Below are 25129 nucleotides of genomic sequence, written 5' to 3'. Positions count from 1 at the left end.
GTTTGGGCTTAGCCTTGTTGATGACACCCTCTGGGACATAGATTAGTGACTGCACATTACTAACTGTCACTGTGATTATCTGCGGCCCCAGAGCAGGTGTGGAAGCCACTGCCGTTAGGTATTGCGTGTTGGGCTGTTTCTCTGTAATCTTCCCCTCATCTCTGCCGGCTAGACTTGGCTAACTAGTCTTCTAGTCAGAGGTTAGAGGCTCTTATTTTCCTTTCCTTAGGGATATTTCCACATTCTCTACATGAGTGTTCCTTGGACATCTTCCTAAGTAAGACTCTCTGTCCTATAAAGTTCTGAAAAGAATCAGGGGAAACAAAATCCCCAAAAAGCTAGAAGCTGTAAAGGGCCACTTGTATGCAGGCGTCCTGTGCAACATTACCCTTCGGGCCATCAAACACATAGTTCTTAGGTGGCCTAGCATGTTCTCTGCACACCTGGCCTCTGGGTGCGTCAGACTGTTCCGAGCAGAGTTGGAACTCTTGCGTGCTGTGACATATTGCCTGCTGTGAAACTTACAAACAGACCAGGGCTTTCGCTTTCTCTCCCCGGAATCTGTGTCAGATGTCATTGTCTCGGCTGCCCACTGCGATCTTTGTCAAGGGTTTCCTTGGTAAAGGTCACTCCTGTAAAAGGAATTGTCAAGACCACAAAGCTGCCAGTCTCTGATTCCAAAATTGTTGTTGATTTATGACTGTTATCTATTTTTCCAGGCTACACCCTGAAGATTCCAACGGGACTTGTATAAGGTTTTCTGGTTAGAGTTATCTTTGCACAGAATTCTACTTGGCTTAATTATCTGCCAAGTGCCTTTCTTTTTCTTTTCCAAGCATGTGTGTTATAAACCAAACACATATTGTTTACTTTTCATTGGCCCCTGTTACGCAGCCTGGCTTGATCACTAAGTAGCTAGTCAAGGTGTTCGTTCTGTGATATTCATTAGACAACTCATATTATTTGAGACAAAAGCAGTTATTGGATCATAACGTGCACTTTGTTCTCAATTTTTTCTGTAATAAGATAAACATCTTACCATTTTATTTATTGTTCTAACTAAGAATATCCAAGATTATATATGAGTTTTATAGGCAGCAGGACACAACCCTCAAAATGGTCACCCAAGGAAACCATTGCAACTTCTACAAGGTATTCTTCATTCATTAGTAATTTAGTTATTGTTTTATTACCAAGCTTTTGTTCATATTATTGCATCTCTTCACCCAGGGCCTCAGTCCTGAAGGGCAAATAGAGACATAAACAGACAAGGTACTGTACATCATGCGATGTTGCATAAATACAAAGTATTTGAAGAATGCACAAGGTGGGAGCATATGTCGTCACCTGGAGGACTCAGGAAGTCGGATCAAGGAACCATTTCTTGGTTTATTTATTTGTTATTTATTTTAGTATGTAGTCTTGAAAGAAAGATAAATAGTGGCATCGGGAGGGTGAAAGTGCAAGAGAGAAGGGGGAGAAGAGAGTTCCCCCAGCTCGAGAATTAGGGAGGGGTCGGTAACGGGGAGTTTCAGGTTAAGAGAGGACAGTTGGGGGAATTCTTCCTGGTACAAATGTTCTTGGTAAAGCAGGTCGATGTTTGCTGAAGTGACTGGGGCCAAACTGGGGATCTGGAGAAAGAAAGGTCTGGAGCAGCCTCTGGGAAAAATGGAGTCCATGAGCCACGGAGAAAAATCGAGATCAGGAATGATGAGGAGAAGAGAAGGTGGAGAGGAGCCTGTGCTCATGGAGAGGGGCGTCTCCCTTCTCTGTTGTCGGTGCAGAACCGAGGAGCATGTTGGTTGTGGCCCAGACTGAACTGGCGAGAAAAGCGCGGTGGGACGTCCAGGGGCTGGGGGCTCCTCACGAGCGCGTGGCGGGGGGTCCACAGGGGACAGTCGAAGGACTGACTGCAGTGTCCGCACGGGGTGCAGCGGGAGGTCGAGACAGTACCACTTTCTCTGTGACCCTTCCTTACCGAGATGGCTCCCTGGCCCGGCGCCTGAACCCCAGCCTTGCCCTTGCCTGTCTGCCCCCCAAATTACCTTTACTTCTGACTCGCCCTGGTGATGGCAACAGATGCTGCTTTTCTTTTGGCCACAAAGAAGACTGTGTAGAATAAGGAGATACAGAGCCTTTGTTTTGTTGTACTGTGTGGTCTTTTATTCTTCTTCTGATTTAGCTTCTCATTTATATATTTTCGCTTTCACATGTCACTAAGTTTAAATGTTTAAATATTTCCCCCTTCAGTAGCCAAAAAGAAAACAAAGCAACAGCTAATCTAGTAATAAATTTATTTCTAGCTAGAGGAGATAAGCTTCGATGCAATGTGGCCGTAAAGTATGGCTCCCAGGCTTAGGGGAGAAGCAATAAACTTTTATAAATAAAAGAATTTTAAAATACTCCTGGCAGTCTAAATAAGGGTAAAATATAACCTGGAACACACAGCCAACACCAGAGCTACTACTTGCAAAAGAAAACCGTGAACTGAAATAAGAATATGTTTGCAGCTTTTCTGTTGTTACCTTGCACCCCAGGTGGGCCGGCTGCAGAATTTGCTGTGAGAAGTTTTTGACTCACCTTCTGAAATTTTATCTCAGTTACATCTCTTGACACCTTTTGATTTGCTGAAGATCTTTAATAATCACCAAGGAAACCCAGGGACCCTGGTGCCACAAATAAGAGAATTCTAAACAAATGTTAGGGTGTCAGAGAACACTTTCCACAGAGGGAGGCTGCGTCCCGTGGGTTGGTTAATGAGGGGGCTTGCATAGAAAGTCTTGACATGACTTTCAGTCTTGCTCTGCAGCTGATCTTTAAAGAAAGGTTGAAGTCCTCCTGAGGTCCATCTCAGGTTCATTTGGGTTTTCAGCTCAAGAGACACTTGGGCAAAAGCTTTAAAAAATACAGTGGCATTTTAGTGAGCAATGTTCTGATTTGAAAAACTGTTGAAGTAATGGATTATTCCTCTAGAAAATGAAGGGGCAAGCAAGAGAATACCCCTCTCCTCTCCTCTCTCTCTCTCTGACTCTCTATCCCTCCCTCCTTCCCTCCCTCCTTCAAATCAGCAGTGATCATAGAGAGGGAATGGAATGCTGCCAATAGGGTGAAATCAGAATGTATCGGTGCCTCATTCAGTGAGCGCGTATTTCCCGAGCATCTGTAATGTCAGGCCAACTGTGTTTGTTGCCGGGAAGCAGGTTAAACGTGGCCTGTCCCCTTAGGAACCGAGGGCCTCGCTAGCACAGAGTGAGTTCCACCTGGCAGCATGGAGGGAGGCTGAGAGGCTGGGTGGGGTCAGCTTGGTTTAGAAGGTGGTAGACCAGCTTTCCCTCTGGAGAGAGGGGCATTGCAGAGAGAGGAAATGAAGGAGTTGACATGGAGACGGGAGCAGAACGAATGTTCGTTGGGCTTTGACTATGGAAGGCCTTAAATGCCACTTTAAGGACTGTGGACCGTGTCGTGTAGGAAGCCATAGGAAAAGCTAGAACCAGCAGAGACATGATCTGTGTTTTAAATTTGTTTCATAAAGAGAAATCTCTGTTGGCGGTAGAGGGATGAGAGATGAGAGGCAGATGATGAGGCTCCAGGGAAAGGCAGAGGGAATGTGTGGGCATTCCATTTCTAATTTGCTAGGCCTGGTGTGCTGTCTGAAGTTGGATTTATTTTGCTGGATTGTGCCGAGAAAGACAAGCTTGCACAGAAATGTAATTCTCGGTTTCATTTCACTACTTAGTAGCCATGTGTTTGTGGGCAAGGAACTTGAACTCCGTCCCATGTTCCTCATCGGCAGAATGGGAGTAACAGTGGGGCCGTCTGCGTAGGATTAACTGGGATGTTTTATCTGTGTGTGTAGCCGGGAGAACCATACCTAGTGTGTGGTACATGCCACATGACTCATTTCGTTTTATTGCTTGTCAGTTCATTGATTCACTTATCTGTGCATTTACCCTGTGTAAAGGCAGACAGTTTTATAACCATCCAGGCTAACCTGCTGTCGATGGTCACTGATACATTTTGCTTGCAGAACTTTACTGACTTTTTTTCACCTCCTTTCCTTAATTCCTCTTGGGCGAAACATTTCTAGCAGGAAATAAGAGGGTGACACCTATAAATTAAAACAGCTACTTCCCCTCAAATGTAAAGTGATCAGAAAATTTTGCAAAGAATGCTGCGGTATGGTGGTCCTTGGTGTGGGTGTGTAACAGGGAGCAGGGGAGGTGTTAAGTCAAGTTCCAGAGCTGGGAAAATTGGGCGGTCTTACTTTACAGTGCAATCTGGCTCTATTATTTTGATAAACAGATTCTGAAATTCCAGAACATAGTGTGAACCACATTCGAATATGATTGCAGAAACACCTCCAAACACCCCCAATATAAAATTTTAATCACCTCTGCCTTTGCTTCCCTCTTTGTGAAAATAACTTGGAAATGACTGTACCACATTCTTAAATTGGAACAATACTTCTGTGTCCCATGCATATAATAAAAAGCTATTATGAGTATTTTCATTGTAGGTATATTTTATTATAGAAATGTATATTTGTATTTATTGTATAAATAACCGCCGGCTCAGATATTAGCACTCAGAACAAAACTCGAATAGGAGGGGATTCAGTCCTTATTTTTTCTTTGTGCAGAGCCAGGGTTCTGTTCCTTCACGTGTTAGGGCTCTTGTGAAACAGGAAACTGGCCCCATTAGGTGATAGGAAGAATCGATAGGATTTGGGGAGAAAATGAAATATCCTGAAACATTTTGCCTTTGAAGAGCTGGGAAAGCCGTTCTTAACAGAGAGACTAACGCAGTTTCTCTGTCTCGCTGAGGTCAACAAAGCGCTCCTTGGCTCTAAGGCTTTTCATTGTGCCTGCACGTGAACTCTTCACTGACGGAGCGGGCTCTTTCATTTGATCCATCAAGATTACCAAGCCCTGTGTCACCATCCCCCTAAAATACGGCATAATGATTAATGAAATAATGATTAAAGATACAGAGGCCACGTCATGCAGTGGCAAGAGATTACAGATGCCTCATTCTCTCCTGTTGGTTACTGGGAATTAAGTTTCAATAGCACTGAGTACTTCTGCAAAAATACCTGTACATTATTTAAATGACATTTTCCAACTTTTCTCCTTGGTATATGGCTAAGCAGCTTTGACTAGTTTATATATTAAGCCAATGTTGTTTTATAATGAGATAATTTGCTGGACGTGTTTCTGCAGAATCGTGATTGTGGTTAGAGAAATGAGCAAAGATCTCCGGGGGGTGGGTGGCTTGTGATCTCGTCCCAACCCTGTAGGAACACATGTGTGACTTCAAGCAAGGAGCTTACTTCTGATGACGTTTGTCCCGTCTCCTTTGAGGGGCTTCCGTGAGAATCAAATGAGTGGAGGTGGATGAAACGTCTTGAAACCTAAAAAGCACTAGAAATGACCAAGTGTAGTTGCTGAACATCCTGAAGTAAAACAAATAGGCATTTTTTTTTTTGTTTTTTTGGTTTGTTTAATTTTGCAGGGAACAAGGGAAACTCTGAGTCGTCACTGCAGCACCCTTGGGGATGCTCTTCGGAAAGAGAATGACTTTGCTCTTATAATTGATGGGAATACCCTCAAGTATGCCTTAACTTTCGGAATCCGGCATTATTTCCTGGACCTGGCTTTGTCGTGCAAAGCTGTTATTTGCTGCAGGTAAGTTCTTAATATTGTCAGATTTCATTAAAGGATGACTTTATCCGCCCTGGCTGGTATTGTTCAGTGATTAGAGCATCGGCCCACACACCAAAGGGCTCAATTCCAGTCAAAGGCACGAACCTGGGTTGCAGGTTTGATCCCCTCCAGGGCACGTGCGAGAGGCATCTGATGTGTCTTTCACATGACTGTCTCTCTCCCTCCCTCCCCTTCCTTCTCTTCCACTCTCTCTAAAAATCAGTGGAAAAGATATCTTCAGGTGAGTGTTAACAACAACAACAACAGAACATATTTATCCCAAGTTACCTGATTTTTAAACTTCCTTAAAGTTATTCTATCCAGAATTTGTAAATGTCAGGTTATTTATTAAGTTAATCACTCAGACTCGAGGTTCACAAACTGGGATAGAATTTATTAGCAGAGTTTTTGAAAGTGAGTTCTAAAAACCTCCAATCATTATTGTTCACAATTAGAATTGATAGGCTTCTTGCCAGAAGGCTCGACTATTTGGAAAATAATTTTGACTATGTGGTCCTTTACCCTCTAATTTATAATATTGCCTATATCCTAAAATAAAATCTGTTCTCAGTTATCAAGTTCTTATCCACAGAACTGTGTTTTTATTAACCACCCAGTCCTTCCTGAACTTTTTGTCAGAGACTCTTCCCCATTTTTTCGTCTAAATTGTTTATACTGTGTCTTCCTAAAATTTGAAGTGTATACATCACTGTGCCCCGTCTCTTCCCTTCTGGTCACCATGAAATCTAAGAATTGTCCTTTTGACCACCCGCCAGCTGAATCTTACCCGCTGGTCAGACTAGGTCCAGGGTCGCAGCTTCTCAGGTGGCTTTGTCTTCCTGGGAGAGGAAATGCTATCAGGGCTTCTGAATAATTTCTCAGAATCTGTGCTTTTAATTTACCTTTAAAACTGTACTGTTTGCTTTTATTATTTTCTTTAAAATGTATTTATTTTTTTAAAGAATGTTATGCTTTTTAAACCTTCCACCTTTTTTGTCCAGGTTTAGTCACTTAAATATCCTGTTTATAATATTGTTTCCAAAGTTCTAAGCCATGCCATGCAGATATTTCCTAAATTTCCATTGACATATACTTTGTGAAATATTTAAATCATACTTAATAGATACCTTTTATAAGCTTCCTTTCAGCCTATAAAATTCTGTCATATGCAGAGAATTGAGTTGTTTATTATTATTCTCATGTATTAATAAATATTATTACTATTAAGCTCTCTGATACAATGTTGCATAGATAATTAGTATTAGTAAGAATCAGGCTTTTTGCTTAATCATGAAGAAAGAATTGGCAACTGTGTTATCTTGACTACCAGTGTCATTGCACTTTGGTATCCTCGTGCTTTTTAAAATAGGCATTTTCAGTAACTTGTCATGGTTCCTGACACTCTTTGTCAGGATAATACCGTGCCAGATTTGGTTGCTTCATCATTGTCACTAACGGGATCACAAGGATCAAGGCGAGTTTGCTCCAAAACACTTTAAGTGATATGACTGTTGGCTCCTGGGTGGAAACAACCCAGAACCAGAGCTATTGCGATGTAATTGCCAGTTTCCTTGAGTGGCGGCACCTGCCCTGCGCCCACTGTGCGCCAGGCGTCGATGGTGCACCCAGGAGCACCTACAAGACTTCCCACCTGCAGCTTTCTTTGTCGTCGTCGTTTGAAGTAGAAGCACAATCGGGTTGAAAGATGTGGGGGGCCAGTGTTGCAGACACAGTGCTCACAGCTGAGCCTCATTCTTTCAGCATTGCTTAACACGGCGCCTCCCGCCAGCCTCCGGGACGCCGAGCCGCAAGGAAAACAATCGCAGAGGGAGAGGAAAACTAGAAAGCAGCGTCAAGGGAGGGGAAATATGTTCTGTGCTTATGAAATCCCCTCCCGAGATCCTTGTTCTGGACGCTCACAAGCCACATGGACCTCAGGGCTCCTCCAAGCCCCAGGGACTGAATCACCCCCGGCCCTGCACGCGTGTGTGGCCCCTGCCTGCCTCCGGCCTCCTGATGCCTGTTGTAGGATCATGACGGCCCCTGTGCAGACACTGAGTCATATTTAGAGTTTTAGGCTTGGTGTGCCTTTTGTTTGTTTGTTTGTTTGTTTGCTGTTTTAAGTAAAATATCTTTCCTTGGCTTTTTTTCCTTCTAATCATCTTCATACTCTCAGTTTTCCCATAAGTACTGTGGTTTGACTTCCAGTCTGGCTTTGAGAATTCATCTAAGCCCATAATTACCCGATTCATGTCTCTGTACCTTCTTGGCCTGGTGCCACTTGGCATGTAAACCATTGTCACAGACCACCTTCGTGTCATTTGGCTTACTGACCTCGAAGTAGTGTCCATGATGACACTCCTGGCTGGGGAGGCCTAGGTGAGAAATTCTGCAGATCCTTCTTTACCCAGACAGGCAAGTGTCCCTCCTGGTTTTTTAGATGATCCCACTCTCCCAGCCTCAGGAAATTCTCTATTTTACTTCATCACACGAGATGCTCCCGATAAATACTGAACATTATTTCCAAATACAGTCCAGGACTGTTTCCCAAATTAATGTATGTTCATTCTAGCTCTGTGGGTTTTCCCCTCAAACTACTTTCTGATCTATTTCCTGTCAGTCTGCAAGGAAGGTAGTTCAGGATCTACCCTCCCCTGCAGCCCTCTCTTCAGTCAGAGCTGGGGAGAGTGGAGGGAGGGTGGACCGGCTCCCTGTAGTGGAGAATGAGGCTGCCTCTCCAGGTTTACCTCAGCCTCTTCCCTCTCTGGCATCATCAGCATAACGGCAGAAGGCAGTTTTCAGTGTCTGCCTAAATGACCCAGTTAAAAAAGATGAGCATTTTCCCTGAAGAGTCTACAGTTGAATTGAAAGGAACAGTTGTTCTCCGTCGATAGTCATGGGGTCTCTTACCAGTTTTCTGAAGGGATATTCAGAGACAGAAATCTCAAATTATTGACGGCGTTGGAGTCCTGGTTTTGCTTTACAATGGGAAGGTTGCATGTTATGCCTCAAATGTTCTTTTGAGTATATAAAATCCAAGAGGTAAAATGAAACGTTTTAACAGTCTGCTAAGGACTGTGTTTTCATGAGTACCGTGCCGCTTGCAGTTTTACCTCTGTGCACACGTACCTGTGTGACCTGAGTAGTTTATGGGAAACAGGCAGTTTCTGATCCATTTTCCTGGTAATAAACCTGAACTACGCCTTTGGGGTCCTCCTCCCGTCTGTTCCCTTGCTCACGCGCACTGACTCTTATCGTTCGGTGTGATCACAGATGCTTTTGAAGAACAAATGGAAGCTACGGATCATCTCCTACAAAATATACAGATACACACATACATGTAAAATTAAGGGCACTGTTTTGTGGGTTGCACAAACTCCCCAAAACTCCTTGGACAGATAGAGGAGGAAAAGGGCTCGCTCCAAGAGTCATGGAGATTTGTGTATACAAGTAACATCAAGAGCCATTCCGCAGAGTAATTATCAGAAAATAATTCCTCATCGCAGTCACCAATAAGGTCTTACAGCTTGTGTTGTTGGTACAGTGGCATTTTACCTGGAGATTCACACACTTCTTGTTCTAATGCTGCCTCTCTGGCACTGCGGATACCTCTGGCCTCGGTTTTGTGACCTGTAAAATGGGGAGCTTGGCGTACAGCAGCCATTCCAGTCCTCCAGGGAGCCTGATGGCTAAAGCAGCTAAGAGCGGAGCCTGTCAGGCTCGGAGAGGCGGGAACCCCCGCACACACACGCTTCCTGGGCCGTCTCCGGCCAGCCCGAGAGCTCTGGGCCAGGACATTTCTCCTAGCCCTCTTTTGGGGATGACCCATACTTGTGTTGGCTACTCTGTTCTGGAAAGACTCCGTCTACTGCTTGGATTAACTTAATTTGGGGAAGCATCTGTTGCACCTCTGATACTGTTCCCCGCAGAAGACAGTGGTTGGGCCGTGCGGGGAAGCCCTGCCTTGTGTTAAACGGCCTGTGGTTTCTGAGAGCCTCGTTGGTTCACATAACCCAGCCTTTCAAAGAATTTCACATTTTTTCTGTAGTTGTCAGTTTAGTTTAAACATATATTGAAACTTACATTCTGTGACAGTTGGTTGAAAATTGGCCTAGAGCCTCCAGCTTTTAGACTGTCTGGTAATCACCGTTCTTCTACATAATTTATGTACTCATGTCTTCTGAAAAGCAGAAGTTAAATTGAAGTGAGCATTTTTCCCTACTTGCAACATCTCTAATCGAAGTTTTAACCCCCTTTTAGGCAATTTCCCCACAGTGCATGAAAAAACACTTGACCTCAGTGAGTGTTGTCACTCGGGAATGACATTCCAGGCAAGACCTTTCACCTGGTCCCATCAGGGGACCCTCCAAGGAGAGGTCTGAAGGGACGCTTTGCATACTTTCTGTCATAGCTTGAGTGCGTTAAATAAAGGATTTATTTACTTCTTGAGTCTACTTCTTGAATCTTTTAGGATTGTCCTAAACGTTAAGGATTTCTCTAAATAAATGTTCTACTTAAAGGATAGTCATAAAGCACAAATGAAGCTAATAAGTGCTCGACAGACATTCCTTTAAAGAAGCAAGTTTGTGACTGTCGCTGGGTGCCAAAGCAGATGTTTGGCTTTGAGAAAACTTACAAACTATTAACGAATGTCAACCATATATTTGCTCTCAAGATAATATGAATAAACGTTGGAAATGTTGAGGGAGTATTTCTTGCACACATGACCTAAAAGAGGACATAGTGAATATATTTTATCATTTCATAAAATGCCCATATTTTGCTGTGACATAACATAACACTAAGTCGCCCGGCCCTGCCGTCGCACTTGCGCTCCTACCTCACTGAGGAATGTGAAAGGAACCGCACGTCCGTTTTACACCTGGCAGCCAGCACGCCACCAGTGACAGATCTAAAATAGATGAGACCTCTAAATGCTGTAGAATCTCACTGTCATTTAATATTAGTTTTAGATGTGACTCAAATAAGATAAACCATCATAACCAACACACACACACACACACAAATTAGAGGTGCAGATTATATAAATATTCTGATAAAACAGAATTAACCTGTACTATAAAGTATAAGTGTACAGCTCAGTGAATTTTCACAAAGCGAACACACTCCTATGTCAAGCATCCAGCCATGACAACACCTCGGAAACTCCCTTATGCTCCCTTCTGGTCTATGATTCTCCCAAGGGTAACTGCCGTCTTTATTTCTATCACCATCCCTCTTAAATGGTATCTGACTCATGTTAGTCTTCTTCTGTCTTGTGTCTTGCTGACTTGGAGTAAGTGTAAATATCTTCTATAACTGCATTCAAGTTCTTGGCGATTCTTTCTGTTCCGCCATCCTAAGCGCAGAACTCGCCGGCCTTCCCAGAAAGGCCTCCCTAACGCTTGCGTCAGTCTACATCAGCACGGGGAGATGTGCCTCAGTCAGAGGCAGACCCACCCAAGAGATTGCTTGTCCTCTCCCTTCTATGGTGACGGAATGAAAGGACTTCATTTTCTGGTTTGCTAAGGACATGATGTGTGGAGCCTGCAACACTTGGCTCTCATCGGCCAGGTGATCGCCCGATTGTGAGGGGAAGGGAAGCAGAGTTAGCTTGGCGTTTCTGGTTCTCCTTAAACCCGGGATGGTTTCCAGTGGTGACCATCTTTTTAACGAAGCTTCTGAGCCATCCCCACGTAGGGCAAGGTAAAGGCTTACTGTTTGGAGCCAGGCGAGAATCCCAGGAGTCAAGACCAGGTAGGATTAGGGCATGACAGTGTCCCGAGTGTAAGATGGTCTTGGAAGACAATTACCCATATTACCGAGGGATCAGACAGAGACCAAAGAAATGGACACAAGCCTGGCTGGTTTGGCTCAGCAGTTAGAGCATTGGCTCATGCACCGAAAGGTTACAGGTTTGATTCCCGGTCAAGGGCACATACCTGGATTGCAGGTTTAATCCTTTGCCCCTGTCAGGGTTGTGTGGGAGGCAACCAATAGATGTGTTTCTCTCACATTGATGTTTCTCTCTCTCTTTCTCTCTCCCTGTCCCCCTCCCTCACTTTCACTCTCTCTAAAAATCAATGGAAAAATATCCTCGGGTGAGGATTAACAAAAAAAAAGAAAAGAAAAGAAAAGAAATGGACGTAAAACAACAAGCTTCAAGTCCAGGCATGTGGTTCCCAGTAGCGAGGCAGTATTTTACAGCGCCAAGGTGGGCCAGCGTGTTCTGTAAAGGGTTCGAAAATACATATGTTAGGCTCTCCAGGCCCTGCAGTGTCCGTCGCAGCAGCTACCTCGGCCACTGTAGCCTGAGCTGATGCGGAAAACAGGCTGCTGCCCGGACTTGGCCCTGGGGCCGCAGTCGCCAGCCAGCCGCTGCTCCGGTGCCTGCGGCTCCTGGATGCACGGCGCAGGGAGCTGGTCCTGACAGAACTGTCCTGGAACACTGGTGGCGTGCACGCCAGGTTCCCTACTCTGTCATTTCCAGACTCTTCTTTTCTAGAAAAGGGAAGCATTTTCCCTTCATGACTCCTCAGCAATGACTGACCCTCTCTCTGTGCTGCCAGGGGCCCAGTCCAGAGATGCCATCCAGTCTCTCTGTGCCCTTGGATTCAAGATAACCCATTAAAATGTGGCTATTTCCAGGAGTCTGTTTTTAAATGAGGTATCAATAAATATTTTATATATCTCAACAAGAGAAATGCCAGGAACCCAGGACCACAAACATCAGATCTTTCTCTGTCACCAGAATGACTTCCCTGTGTTCTGGAGGTGCCAGGGAGGTGCTGGAGGGTAATGCCAGGGAAGGGTCAGGTGGGAAGATGTATGTTCAAACCAGCCTTCTCCCGAAGCTGCAGGCATCCTAGAGTCTTAAACTAAAACAATTTCCTCTTTGTTTTTTATTAATATGTTTTTATTGATCTTTTTAGAGAGAGAGGGAGAGTGAGAGAAACATAGATGTAAGAAACATTGATCGGCTGCCTCCTGCACGCCCCCTACTGGGGATCCAGCCTGCAACCCAGGCACGTGCCCTGACCAGGAATCGAACCGGGATCTCTCAATCCATGGGATGATGCTAATCCCATGCTGAGCCACACCAGCCAGGCTGATTTTTATATATTATTTAGTTTTTGCCCTTCATTCCCAGTCACTTTCTCTTCACTCCACCTTAGGAAAACAATCCCAGGTATTTAATATGTTCCCAGCCATCTATCATACTTTATTTGTAGACATACATAGCTATGAAAAATATATAATATTGCTATGTGTGTGTTAAATTAAGTGAGAGATACATATGTATAACATTTCAGCATAAATCTTTTGCCTTTTTAATTTTACTACAATTTTTAGACCAACCCATGTTATTAGATATAAAACAAGTTTGTTTATTTTCACTACTACTTACTATTATAATAATGCATGTACAGCATTTTATCTATGACCATAGTGATGGCCACATAGGTTGCCTCTAAATCTTTGCTACCGCAGGAAGTACTGAAATAAGTGTCCTCTCTGTGCACCCAAGCAAGTGTTTTTCTAGCATATACACTTAGGAATGGGATTGCTGAGCTGTGAGCTGTATGCGTATTTCATCTCGATCAGAATTGCCACATTGCTCCGAAACAGCTGTACTGGTGTGTTCTCCCAGATCCATAGAGGACAGTTGCTCTCCCCTACCTTACCCTCAAACTTAGCAGTCCTGAGCTTATAACTTTGCCAATTTGATGGTTGAAAAGTGGCACCTTGCTGTTTTGATTTTCATTTCTCTGATGACTAGGGAGATTGAGCATCTCCTCATATAACTGTTCACCTCTCTAGATTTCTACTTTGGAAGTTCATTCATTCTGTCATTGATTCAACAAATGTTTTTCCAGCACCCACTATGTGCCAGGCATCTTTATAAGTGCCATAAATAGAGCAATGAACAACAGGAAAAAAATAGTTCCTGCCTTCATATTATAACTATTGTTCAATAAAATGCATGCATACACATTCAAAAGGCAGTCATTGCTGTGGGTGTTAACAATTGATTTATTATGTATCAGCCAGACTTACATGAGGTCAGTAGTAACAGTTGCTATGAAGAAAGGCAGCTCACTGAAGAGGGATAAGGATACTGAACTTTATGTTGGGTTCCCTATCTATTTTTCTGCTCATGTACAAGAATTCTTTGTGTGTTCTGGATATTGGTTCTTTGTTGATTACAGGCATGGCAAAAATCTTCGAGTCTGGCTTCCTTCTTAATTCAGCCTGTGCTGTTCTTTCTTGAACAAAAATGATTGATCCTGAGGTAGTCAAATTTCATTAATATTTTTTCCTTTATGGTTTGTGCTTTTTGGATACTTAGAACTTCCCACTCCCAAAGTTATTCTACTTTTTTTTCTGTTAACTTCACAGCTTTCTGTTTTCCATATAGGTCTCTAGTTCATATGGAGTTTATTTTTCTGTATCTTATGAAAGAAAGGGGATCCAGTGTTTTTCATTTCTACATAGTGAGCAGATTCCCTATGCCACTTGCTCAGCGATCCCCCCATTCCCTCTGCTTGTGATGCCATGTGCTCCAGCTCGCTGGCCCTGAGACCCGACTTTCCAGCATCTAAGTGCAGGCTTCACCTCTTATTAGCTGAGTGACACGTTGCTTCATATCTTCATCTTTGAAACAGATAAAAATAACTGTTATCTTAGGGTTGTAAGGAACAAAATGGGTTAATGTTGTATTCAGTGCATTAGCAGGGTCATTAAAAATTATGTTACTCTTAGAAATGCTATCACATTTTCTTTTATATGGCCTGCTTGATTAGTTCTGGGAAGAGGAATGCCATCATACATAAAAATTTCTCTCTGAGCACTATGGCCTTTTCTGTGCCCTAAATTCTGTTTTGTCTGGTATTAAAATGACTCACCTGACATTCCTTTATTTCATATGTGCCTTGTCTTTTTTTCCCCTAAACCCTTATGTTCAATCCTTCTGTATAATGTAGTGATTAAGAATGCTGTTTCTGAATCCACACTGTTTAGGGTTGAGTCCTGACTTGACCACTTACTTGCTGTTTTACCTTAAGTGATAATAATCTTTCTGTTCCTCAGTGTCCTCATTTGTTAAATGGCAGTAATAGTAACCTATCTCACATAGAGTTCTTCTGAGAATTTAATGAATTAAAACAAATAAAGAGCTTAGAACATACTGATCAAATAAGTGTTATACTAGATGTCATTATAAAGTATATCTCTTTTAGACACCATTTTGCTGGACCTTTTTGTTTTAATTCAACCTGAGAATCTGTCTTTCAATCAATGAATTTAACCCGTTTATATTTATTGTAACTATCGCTATTTTAGGTCTTGTTTCTCCTATCTTATTTGGTGTTTTCCATTCATTACACTTTTTGTTGTTTTTTTTCTCCCCTTTTTTCCACTGCCTAAATCAGATTTTCTGCTGCTGGTTTGAAAGGTTTACAATCTGTATCTAATCTATGTCTAGTTATTTCTAAGGTTTTGATAATCATATTTGTGCTTATTATCTATGTTAGTATGTCTTCCTTTCCCCAACCCCCACCCCGTGAAAATATTAAAGTAATTTTGTGTGCGCATCCAGTGTTAAATCTTGTTTCTTTGTAAGTAATCTGCTTTTTCTTTCTAGAAGCTTTTAGAAATTTTTCTTAATTTTAATTTAACCATAATGTGTCTAGAGGTAGGTACCTTTTCCTTATATTCCTTTTTGACATGTATGGATTCTTTCCATTGAAGGACGTGTCTTTCTTTAATTCTGGAAAATTATTAATCATTCTTTTTCATTCTGTCCCTTTTTATTCTCTTCTTGGAGTTCCATTATATATATGTAGTTACTTCTATTCCTTCATTTCTTTTCATTTTTCTTACACTATTTTCTTTAATTTTCTGCTATCTTTTGGGACAGTTTATTTATTTGAACTTTCAAGCTCTATCATATTTACTATTCGATTTACTAATGGCTTCTTTCTTTTAGCAGTTATATTTTTGTATGACTTGTTTTTCAGTTGGTTCTATCTTCCCATTTCTGTCCAAGGGTTTTTTTTTTATCGTACTTCTTTCAAATTCTTGTTATATATGTTTATACTAGATCTACTTTCTTATGTGTTGTTCATTGCTTTTGTGCTTGTTGTCTTCTGTCTCAAAAGTTTTCTCCATGAGACCACGTTTCCCCATTTGCCCAAATGGGAGAAAAGTAAAAGCTTCAAGTAAAGTTGAAGACGGGGCTGAACCTGATCATAGTGAATCCCTGCCATCCCCTAGTTCCTTTGCCCGACCACAGCTCTTGTTAGAGACTGTCACACTCCATAGAACTGAGCTAACATTCACGTGTCTGTCACCGCACCCATGTCATTGGCACCTGTACCTACCTGGCTCCATGCTCTGAGGTTGACCAGAAATCTCTGACTTTCCTGTTCTAAGGTACATGGTGGGGATGTTCCTGGGGTCTTAGCTTTAGGGCCTTAGAAGTACTACTTGAATTGGGGTGTTATTTTCCAAACATGTTATTTTGGAGACTTTGAGTTTCCACAGCTCCAAGTCTAAGCCAAAGTTTATAGTTGTAATGACAGAGGAGACTGTTAGCTCCATCCAGCCCAGTCTCACCCCCGCCCCACACACTGGTCAGCCTGGGCTCGCACAGGGAACCATGGAAAGTGAAGAGTACAGCTGTTTGTTTATCTATGGCCCTTGAAATGCCACTCTCACCCTACCATTTACTTTCTAACAGGTATTCACCACTTCCTGTCTTCCCCTAACATCTACTGTTAGAGCTCGCTGTGACATTCACACTGTCTTATCTTGACATGCAGATACCCCTGTCATCTGGCTCTAATCCATTCTGGATATACCCACTTTCATTTGTAGTAGTATTCTTCCTTATCCACCTGATAATTGTTCACCTGTCTTTCCCATCCATGTGAGAAACCTGGAGAATCCAAGTCCTAAAGTGTATTTCCTCTGCACTCTAGCTACAGATTAAACAGACTGCCTCCTAACAGCAAGCAGTCCACCATGAATGAGTTGTAAAGTTGGCATCATGGGATAATGAGATGATTTCTATTTCTTGCAAAATTTCCATTAATTCAGTTCTATTACCATTTTTACATCTACTATGTGCTGTGTACAATGCTAGGTTCCAGATAACTAGAGATTGACATATATATTTAAAAAATAAAATAGCCCTGGCTGGTTTGGCGCAGCGGTTGGAGCGTCGGCCTGCGGTACTGAGAGACCCGGGTTCGGTTCCCACTGGGTGCACGTACCTCGGTTGCGGTTTGTCCCCGGCCCTGGTTGGTCGTGCGGGTGGCAGCCACTCGATGTGTCCCTTCACATCGAAGTTTCTCTCTCTCTCTCCCTTCCTCTCTCTCCCTCCCGCTCTATCTGAACAAAAAATGGAAAAATGTCCTCGGGTGAGGATAAAAAATAAATAAATAAATAAAAATAAAATAGCCCTGGCCGGTTTTGCTCAGTGGTTAGAGCATCCGCCTGTGGTCCAGAGAGACCCGGGTTCGGTTTCCGCTAAGGCCACGTACCTCGGTTGTAGTTTATCCCCGGCCCTGGTTGTGTCGTGTGGGTGGCAACCACTCAGTGTGTCCCTTTCGTGTCGATGTTTCTCTCTCTCTCTCTCCTTCATACTCTATCTGAACAAAAAATGGAAAAATGTTCTCAGGTGAGGATAAAAAAAATAAATAAATAAATAAAAATAATAAAAAATAAAATAAACTATCACTATGAACACACTGTTCTATAATATAAATGCTACAATAAAATTTTTTACTAAGAGGAGTTTTCTTTTTAGCACCTTTTATAAGGTGTATTTGCCAGTTAGTAATTGAGGTACCTATGCATGCACTTGTGCATGTACACAAACATACGCATACACATGCATATATTCAAATGTACACTGTCAATATCATCAACCACTATTTAAAATATTCTCTGAGCCATTGAAACTGAAAACAGCAGTAGTTTACCTCTAACAAGCTAAATTCCATAAGGGAGAAGATTTGCATTTAAAATGAATTGCAAAGGGAAATCTTTTTTTGCCCCGTGGAAAAGCGATCTGTATTTTATTTCTGTAGACTCAGCCCCTATATTATAAGGTCCTCTTGATGCTCTAACTGCATAGTGTATCAACAAATACTGCTTTTGGAAGAGAGGAAAGTGCCCGCTCTCCAGTCGTGTGAATAACCCAGTTCTCTTGCCTAGATGTGGTTGAATGTTTCATTATGTACCATATGCTAAGTATCATTTTTAGGACTCGCTATGTAAGTGGCCATTTTTGTTCCGGTAACAAACTGATGGCAAGGCTCTAGAAATGTGTAATTTTGGTACACGAAACACAGGTTTGTGTGTGTGTGTGTGTGTGCGCGTGTGCACCTGATTTCAGTTCCTCCTCAAGTTAAACCTTTTTTTTTTTTTTCATCCTCACTGGAGGACATTTTTCCATTCTTTGTTCAGATAGAGCGGGAGGGAGAGAGAGAGAAACATCGACATAAAAGGGACACATCGAGTGGCCGCCACCCGCACGACCCAACCAGGGCCGGGGAGAAACTGCAACCGAGGTACGTGCCCTTAGTGGGAACTGAACCCGGGTCTCTCTGGACCACAGGCCAACGCTCTAACCGCTGAGCCAAACCAGCCAGGGCCTCAAGTTAAAACTTTTTAAAAGCCTAACAAATTTTAGTTGAAAAAAGAATCAAGTAAGATCTCATAAGTTTTTCTCTTAGGTTTTTCTCTCCTTTTGTAATTTCGTTATTAGTCAGCAGAATATGACTCAGTGGGGAATACACTAACATTCCCAAGGAGAAATCTTAGGAAGTTTGTTGCAAAAGAAAGAACAGCAGCTCCCACACTAATGATTCTGATCTCTAAATAGTCCCCAGGAGCAGCCTCAAGCTCAGTAGATACCGGGCTCTGTCAGTACCGGTTCACTGTGCAGAATGCTTCAGGATAATAAACAATTACACATTCCTCCATGTTCTTACGTTTTTTCTAGCTTCACCTTCTAAAGGCAACTTTGTAGTAACTTTTAAGTTTACAGTATACGTTTTTGAGATAATATTGTGTTATCAGCATAATTTTTTTCTGTCTAAGGTATTTTAAGGTTATTAACCTAAAACACAATACAGTAAGATACAGTTTGTATCCCCTTTGTCTACGTATACAAAGTCCCTTAAAATATTCTTTATTATGTGTCTCTGTATATTCCTGTACATATAATCTTTATCCATATTTCATTCAAAAAGGTGGCTCATTTAGCTAATCTCATGAAAAGAGTGCAAAACGAGGTTCATATAATTTGGGCCACTCTATATATTTTCTAGCTAAAATGGTAAAAAGTTTCCAGTGCTGCAGTCGAACTTTCACTGGGCGGTGAGAGTTAGTTACTACGCAGCAAATAAGGAAAGTAATGAATAACATCTGCAGAAACTACAGCCAAAATAATATCTGAGAAACATATTGCACTCAGTGCACTATGGTTGTATCACAAAGGACCACCCTCTGTTTGCGGGGCCGCGGGAAAGAAAACCGGACCTTAGTGCACATGCTGGGTCTATAGTCTTTTACTGGCGAGACTCTTGCTTCTCCTGAAGAAGAAGAAGAAGCAACCCTAGAAGAGAAGAGAACTGTGAATAATTTAAATCTTGATACAGACCCATGGGTGGGAATATTTAAGATAGAACACAGTGCTTTTGTGATGTTTCTGGATTATACATTGGGTCACTATTTGTATTTGTAAAATTAAGGTTTTAGATATTCTCAACCATGAATGTATGGGTTTTGATAGACATATGGAGGAATTAACTTGTGTGGCGAGATTGTTCCAGAGCAGCCATGTTCGCTCCATGTGCCACAAGAATGTTTAAAACATGTAAGACCTGACTGTTTAGTCAGGGACACTGACCTCTTCTTCCTTAGATTGTCATATTTTAAAAAATGACAACAGCCAACACAACAATAGCCATCCCGTGTGAATTAATCCAAATTATACCTAGCCCGGGCCGGTGTGGTTCAGTTGATCGAAGCATCATTCACGCACTGAAGGGTCTCGGGTTTGATTCCTGGTCAGGGCACTTGCCCAGGTTGTGGGTTCGATCCCTGGTTGTGCATATAGAAGGCCACTGATTGGTGTTTCTCTCTCACATTGATGTTTCTCTCTTTCTCCCTCTAAAATTAATAAAAAGTGTGTCCTTGGGTGAGAATTTTTAAAAAAATTATACCTAACTTTTTTTTTTTGTCAGAGTGGCAAAAAATAAAATATTTTTGGCGTGCCACCGAATTTTAGTTTTAGTTTATGTGAGCCATGAGATGAAAAAGGTTGAAAATCGCCATTGCAGACTATTATGAAAATTGTACAAATGTAGAAGCAAGCATACAAAAGTCAAGAAAATAAATAAACTCTAATGAGTGAAGGAGGTGAACTTTTATGAGCTAAGAACAAAACAGTAGGAAGGAATATATTGTGGTTAATTTGTAATATGTGCTGTTTCTTTTACCTGCCATGAGCTTCTCTATCCTTGTCAAGCTGAGTCCAATTCTAACTCATCAAGGAAGCCTCTTGCAACCCAAGCTGCAAAATGATCTCGTACTGGTAATTATACCAGAAAGCTTTATGCTACACTCATTTTTAATGTCTTGTCATTTGTTTTGCTATCTAGGAACCCCTTTGTCAAGGAATAATTCTTTTAATGAATGCTTTAGAAATAGATCTTTTTAACTGATTTCAGCTTGGGTAATCTGAGTCCCTTTAACCCACATTTTCTCCCTAAGACTTGCTGGCTGGTGCCCACAGCACATCCTTCCCAGGGCTGGAAGGGTCCTCTTTAGTGCACCGGCCCTTTGCTCCCATGGGTGGACTTGGTGTTTACTGGGAATCAGTGGGTGCTTGCTCCCTAACCTGTTTATTCCTGTGCCACTTCTTAAAGTAATCATCCTTTCATTAAATATGTCATAAGTCTTCGAAATAATAATCTAGGCCAAATTGTTGCAAGGGAAACCAAGTATAGTATTCTAGAAAGACTTTTTGAGCTGCTAAACAAAACTGCTATTGACTTTAGGGTGGGTCATATAATAAACTTGGGTGAAGGGCATCATTATATTCTAGTCCTCACTTGAATGAACCCAGCCATGGATTGTGTCTCATGAGGGAGGTTTTGAAACCCAAAATATGCAGAATTTCAAACAGCAGACTCCTGTGCAAAGTAAGGTTCTTTGTACAATTTGCACATGTATATTTTGAGTTACATGTTCTAAGTAGGTATATTTTATTTTTTATGAATCCCCACTTAAATGTGACATCTTTTAGCAGCCAACTGCTATTTCAAACCCTTCGGATATGAGGCCTTCCACCGTTTTTGGAATTTTCTTCCAAACCATTTGTCTACTTTTAGCTTGATAACAGAATCAGATGCCTAGGAACAGTAGCAGTGTGATTTGGGGGATGACTCTGACTGTGTCATTGAGTTTTTTTTTAATAGGTATTGTTCTTGCCAAGGGGATTTGTATTCTGTTTTGGACACCTGTGTTAACCACGCCCATAGACTTGGTGAAAATTCACAGCCAGTTCTCATTTGGGGCATTGAAAACTGCGGTGTCAAGCAGAGAGCAGTGATTGGCTGTAGTGGTCATGAAGAAAGGAAACAAACTTTAATCCAGCTCTTTTCTGAGGCCTCTTTAAATCGCTACAATGCACAGATGTTTCCTTTATGACAGGTCGGTCCACTTATGAAAAATACACCACTGTTTTCTAGCTCTATTGATACACCACGGTGACTGCACATGTCTTTACATTGTAAGACTGTTAAGTTGTGAAGAGAATTTGGTGAATGTTTTTAAATGTTTCTCTCTTTTTGTGCCTATTTCCCATTTGCTTTTTAGTCCATTTCTTGGTAATCATTCTTTTTTGACATTTGCTCAATGTCAGCCACATCTAAAACATTGGCCTAGAGCTAGTGGGCTTACAAGTTTATATTAACCTGTTAAAAAAAATAACTAAAATTAGAAAATGATATCAAAATTGCTTCAAAGAAAAAAGGGAGCTAACAGTGCAAAAGCCCATTAATGGCCTGAGACTCATCTGTTCCCTGTGTTCACAGTTGCATCATTTTGTACAATTGCTAGACTCTCAAAGGAAATTCAAAGAGTTAAAAATAAGTCTCAGCAACCTTTTACTGAGTACTACTTTGGGTCAGCAATAGGAGTGCGTGTGTACAAAGATGAGGAGACTGGTTAACTCTGCAAGCAGCTCAGCACCTAATGCAATGATTCTCACACTTGAAATAAAACCTCGAGCAGCTCTGGCTGAATGAAGCCTTCCTGAAGGGTGATAGGGCCTCCTGAAAGTATATATTTGTGCCAAATATCTGCTGCTAGGAATGCTTCCTAAAGAAATAATCAGGAGTTTGGCCAGTATGGCTCAGTGGTTGAGCGTCGACCCATGCACCAAGAGGTCGCCGGTTCAATTCCTGGTCAGGGCACATGCCCAGGTTGTGGGCCAGATCCCCATTGAGGGACATGCAGGAGGCGGCCATTCTGTGTTCTCTCTCATCAATGTTTCTCTCTCTCTCTCTCCCTCTCACTTCCCCTCTCTCTAAAATCAATAAAGGAAAAAAATAAAATAAAATAAAATAAAATAAAGAAATAATCAGGAAAACATGCAAGATGTTGCATCTTTCAGAGTAATGAAATTCACTTTTAAATAGGAATAATAAATGACTTACCAGATGTTTCAGCAGCTATCATGAGACACCTAGTCCACTTAACCTTGATCAAGAATTTAGCTCTGAGCTATTTTTCTTATCCATTAACATCGTGGATAGTTGTTTCTTCATATTTAATCACTATCTGTTTACTGGACCCGTTCACTGTTTAGACTTCCTTTCTTTTGCCTTAATCACCAAGACAGTATGCGTAATATATAAAGTTAATTACACTAACACAGTCTGTCTTTGAACCCTCCTGTCATCGTTGTGGAGTTTGCTTCATTTTCTTTTGTTTTTTTATCCTTACCCGAGGACATTTTTCCATCTTTCTTTCAGATAGTGGGAGGGAGGGGGGGGGGAGAGAGAGAGGGAAGGAGGGGAGAGAGAGAGAGAGAGAGAAACATCGACGTGAAAGGGACACATCGAGTGGCTGCCATCCACACAACCAGCCAGGGCTGGGGACAAACTGCAACCGAGGTACGCGCCCCTAGCGGGAACCGAACCTGGGTCTCCCTGGACCACAGGCTGACGCTCTAACCACTGAGCCAAACCAGCCAGGGCTGCTTCTTAAGTGGCTTTTTAAAGTCTATGATGTTGATCCAAAGTTAATACCCAAAAGTGATTTTAGTTGGGCGCTGCTGTTCTCTGTCCCCGATCCGTGTTTGAACAGAAGGCTGCTTGGTTCTGCTTGGCCAGTTGTCAGTAGTTCTGGAAGAAAGTTGAGGCACATGAACTACGTAACCAAGCTCTTGGTATTTACTTTGTTTGACTCACCATGGTGTCTGAGAACAAACAGGTCAAGAGGTTAGCCAATTCTCTGCTGTTAACGTCAGTAGAGTTTCAAGTCTTAAATATGTATTACATTGTCTAAGATCAGTTCTCAGTGGCTCAAAACTTTTATTTTCAAGAAATGGTATAGGCTTTAGTAAGTATTTGGACTACTGTTCAATAGTCTGTCTGACTTTTTCCATTCAAAAGTGAAAAGTTAGAAATGCTGATGTTATTTGTTAGGAAGAAATGGAATTTTTGAACTTAAGTATCATTTCTTTAACAAGTTTGTATAAACTAGTACTGGTAAACTAGTGCTTAACAAGATGTATAGCTTCTGTTTGTCTCCTAGAGGTTTGTTTCTGAGACCTCAGTTTTATTTTTTCCCTTGAAGTGGCAAGTAGGTTAACAGAGCCACACGTCTGCAAACCTGCAGCTTTTCCACAATGGTTCTTCCTAGAACCACGTGTTCACTTGACTCCTCGGCTCCTTTCATCCTTCAAGACAGTAGACATTTCAAAATTCCTTCTCTCTTTTTCAGAAAACAGAGCTAATTGATCATTTGTTCTCATTTAAGGGTTTCTCCTCTTCAAAAATCTGAAGTCGTTGAGATGGTTAAGAAACAAGTGAAAGTCATAACACTCGCGATCGGTGATGGAGCGAATGACGTCAGCATGATCCAGACGGCGCACGTCGGCGTCGGAATAAGCGGAAACGAAGGCCTGCAGGCAGCCAATTCTTCTGACTACTCCATAGCACAGGTGAAGCATCAGCACACACGTTCAGCTCAGCCAGCTGACTCTGTGGAAAGGAAATACTCATTTTTTTCTACTCTTATTTTAGTTCAAGTATTTGAAGAATTTATTGATGGTTCATGGTGCCTGGAACTACAACAGAGTCTCCAAGTGCATTTTGTACTGCTTCTACAAGAATATCGTCCTCTATATCATCGAGGTAATAGGTTATGGTTTAAATCCTTGTCACTTGCATAGATATGCAAAGAAATTTCCTTTATGAAGACATGTTCTCATTTTAATTCATGCATTTGCCCACTTTTTATAACTTCTTTTTTTAATTAATTAATTAATTTATTTTTGTTACAGATGTTTCTCTTTTTTCCCCCACTGATACCCTCCTCCCTCTCCCTCCTACCCTGTCCCCAGCTTTGTTGCTCATGTCCATTGTTCATGCATACATACATATAAGTTCTGTGGTTTATCTCTCCCTCACCACCTCCTCTTCTGGGACTACCTCGTTACTCAGACTGTTATGTTCATTATATTCCACAAACAAGTGATATCATATGATACTTGTCTTTTTCTGTTTGGCTTGTTTTGCTTAGGATTATACTTTCCAGGTCCCTCCATGTCATCTCAAAGGATGAGAGATCTTTCTTTCTTATAGCTGCATAGTACTCCATTGTGTATATGTACCACAGCTTTTTTATCCATTCGTCTACTGATAGACATTTGGGCTGTTTCCAGATCTTAGCTATAGTGCTGCTACGAACATGGGGGTACATATATTCTTTCTGATTGGTGTTTCAGGCTTCTTAGGGTATATTCCTAGAAGTGGTATCACTAGGTCAAATAGCAGTTCAATTTTTAATTTTTTGAGATAACACCATATTGTTTTCCATAGTGGCTGCACCAATCTGCATTCCCACCAGCAGCGTACTAGAGTCCCCTTTTCTCTACACCCTCTCCAACACTTGATGATTTGCTGATGGCGGCCATTCTGACAGGTGTGAGGTGTTACCTCATTGTTGTTTTAATTTGCATCTCTCTGATGATTAGTGATGCTGAGCATTTCTTCATATGTCTCTTAGCCATTTGTATGTACTGTTTGGAAAGGTGGCTATTCAGTTACTCTGCCCATTTTTTAATTGGGTTCTTTGTCTTCCTTTTGTTGAGTTGTATGAACACTCTATATATTTTGGAA

At 41.8% G+C, this 25129-nt stretch overlaps 1 protein-coding gene across 3 annotated transcripts in view; it reads left to right on the top strand.

Annotated features, from left to right (window-relative positions):
* ATP8A1 (ATPase phospholipid transporting 8A1) overlaps positions 1-25129 on the top strand; it is a 210606-nt gene that overhangs the window by 131538 nt on the left and 53939 nt on the right. For all 3 annotated transcript variants that reach the window (XM_036257326.1, XM_036257318.1, XM_036257333.1), the window contains 3 exons: positions 5512-5684; positions 23766-23949; positions 24032-24142. In XM_036257326.1, coding sequence (XP_036113219.1) covers positions 5512-5684; positions 23766-23949; positions 24032-24142 — 468 coding nt within the window. The remainder of the gene's footprint in view (positions 1-5511; positions 5685-23765; positions 23950-24031; positions 24143-25129) is intronic.

The sequence above is a fragment of the Molossus molossus genome, unplaced genomic scaffold (assembly GCF_014108415.1).
Source record: "Molossus molossus isolate mMolMol1 unplaced genomic scaffold, mMolMol1.p scaffold_m16_p_1, whole genome shotgun sequence".
Classification (NCBI taxonomy): Eukaryota; Metazoa; Chordata; class Mammalia; order Chiroptera; family Molossidae; genus Molossus; species Molossus molossus.
The sequence above is the reverse complement of the archived record's forward strand: the minus strand, read 5'-3'. Positions and strand labels throughout refer to the sequence as shown.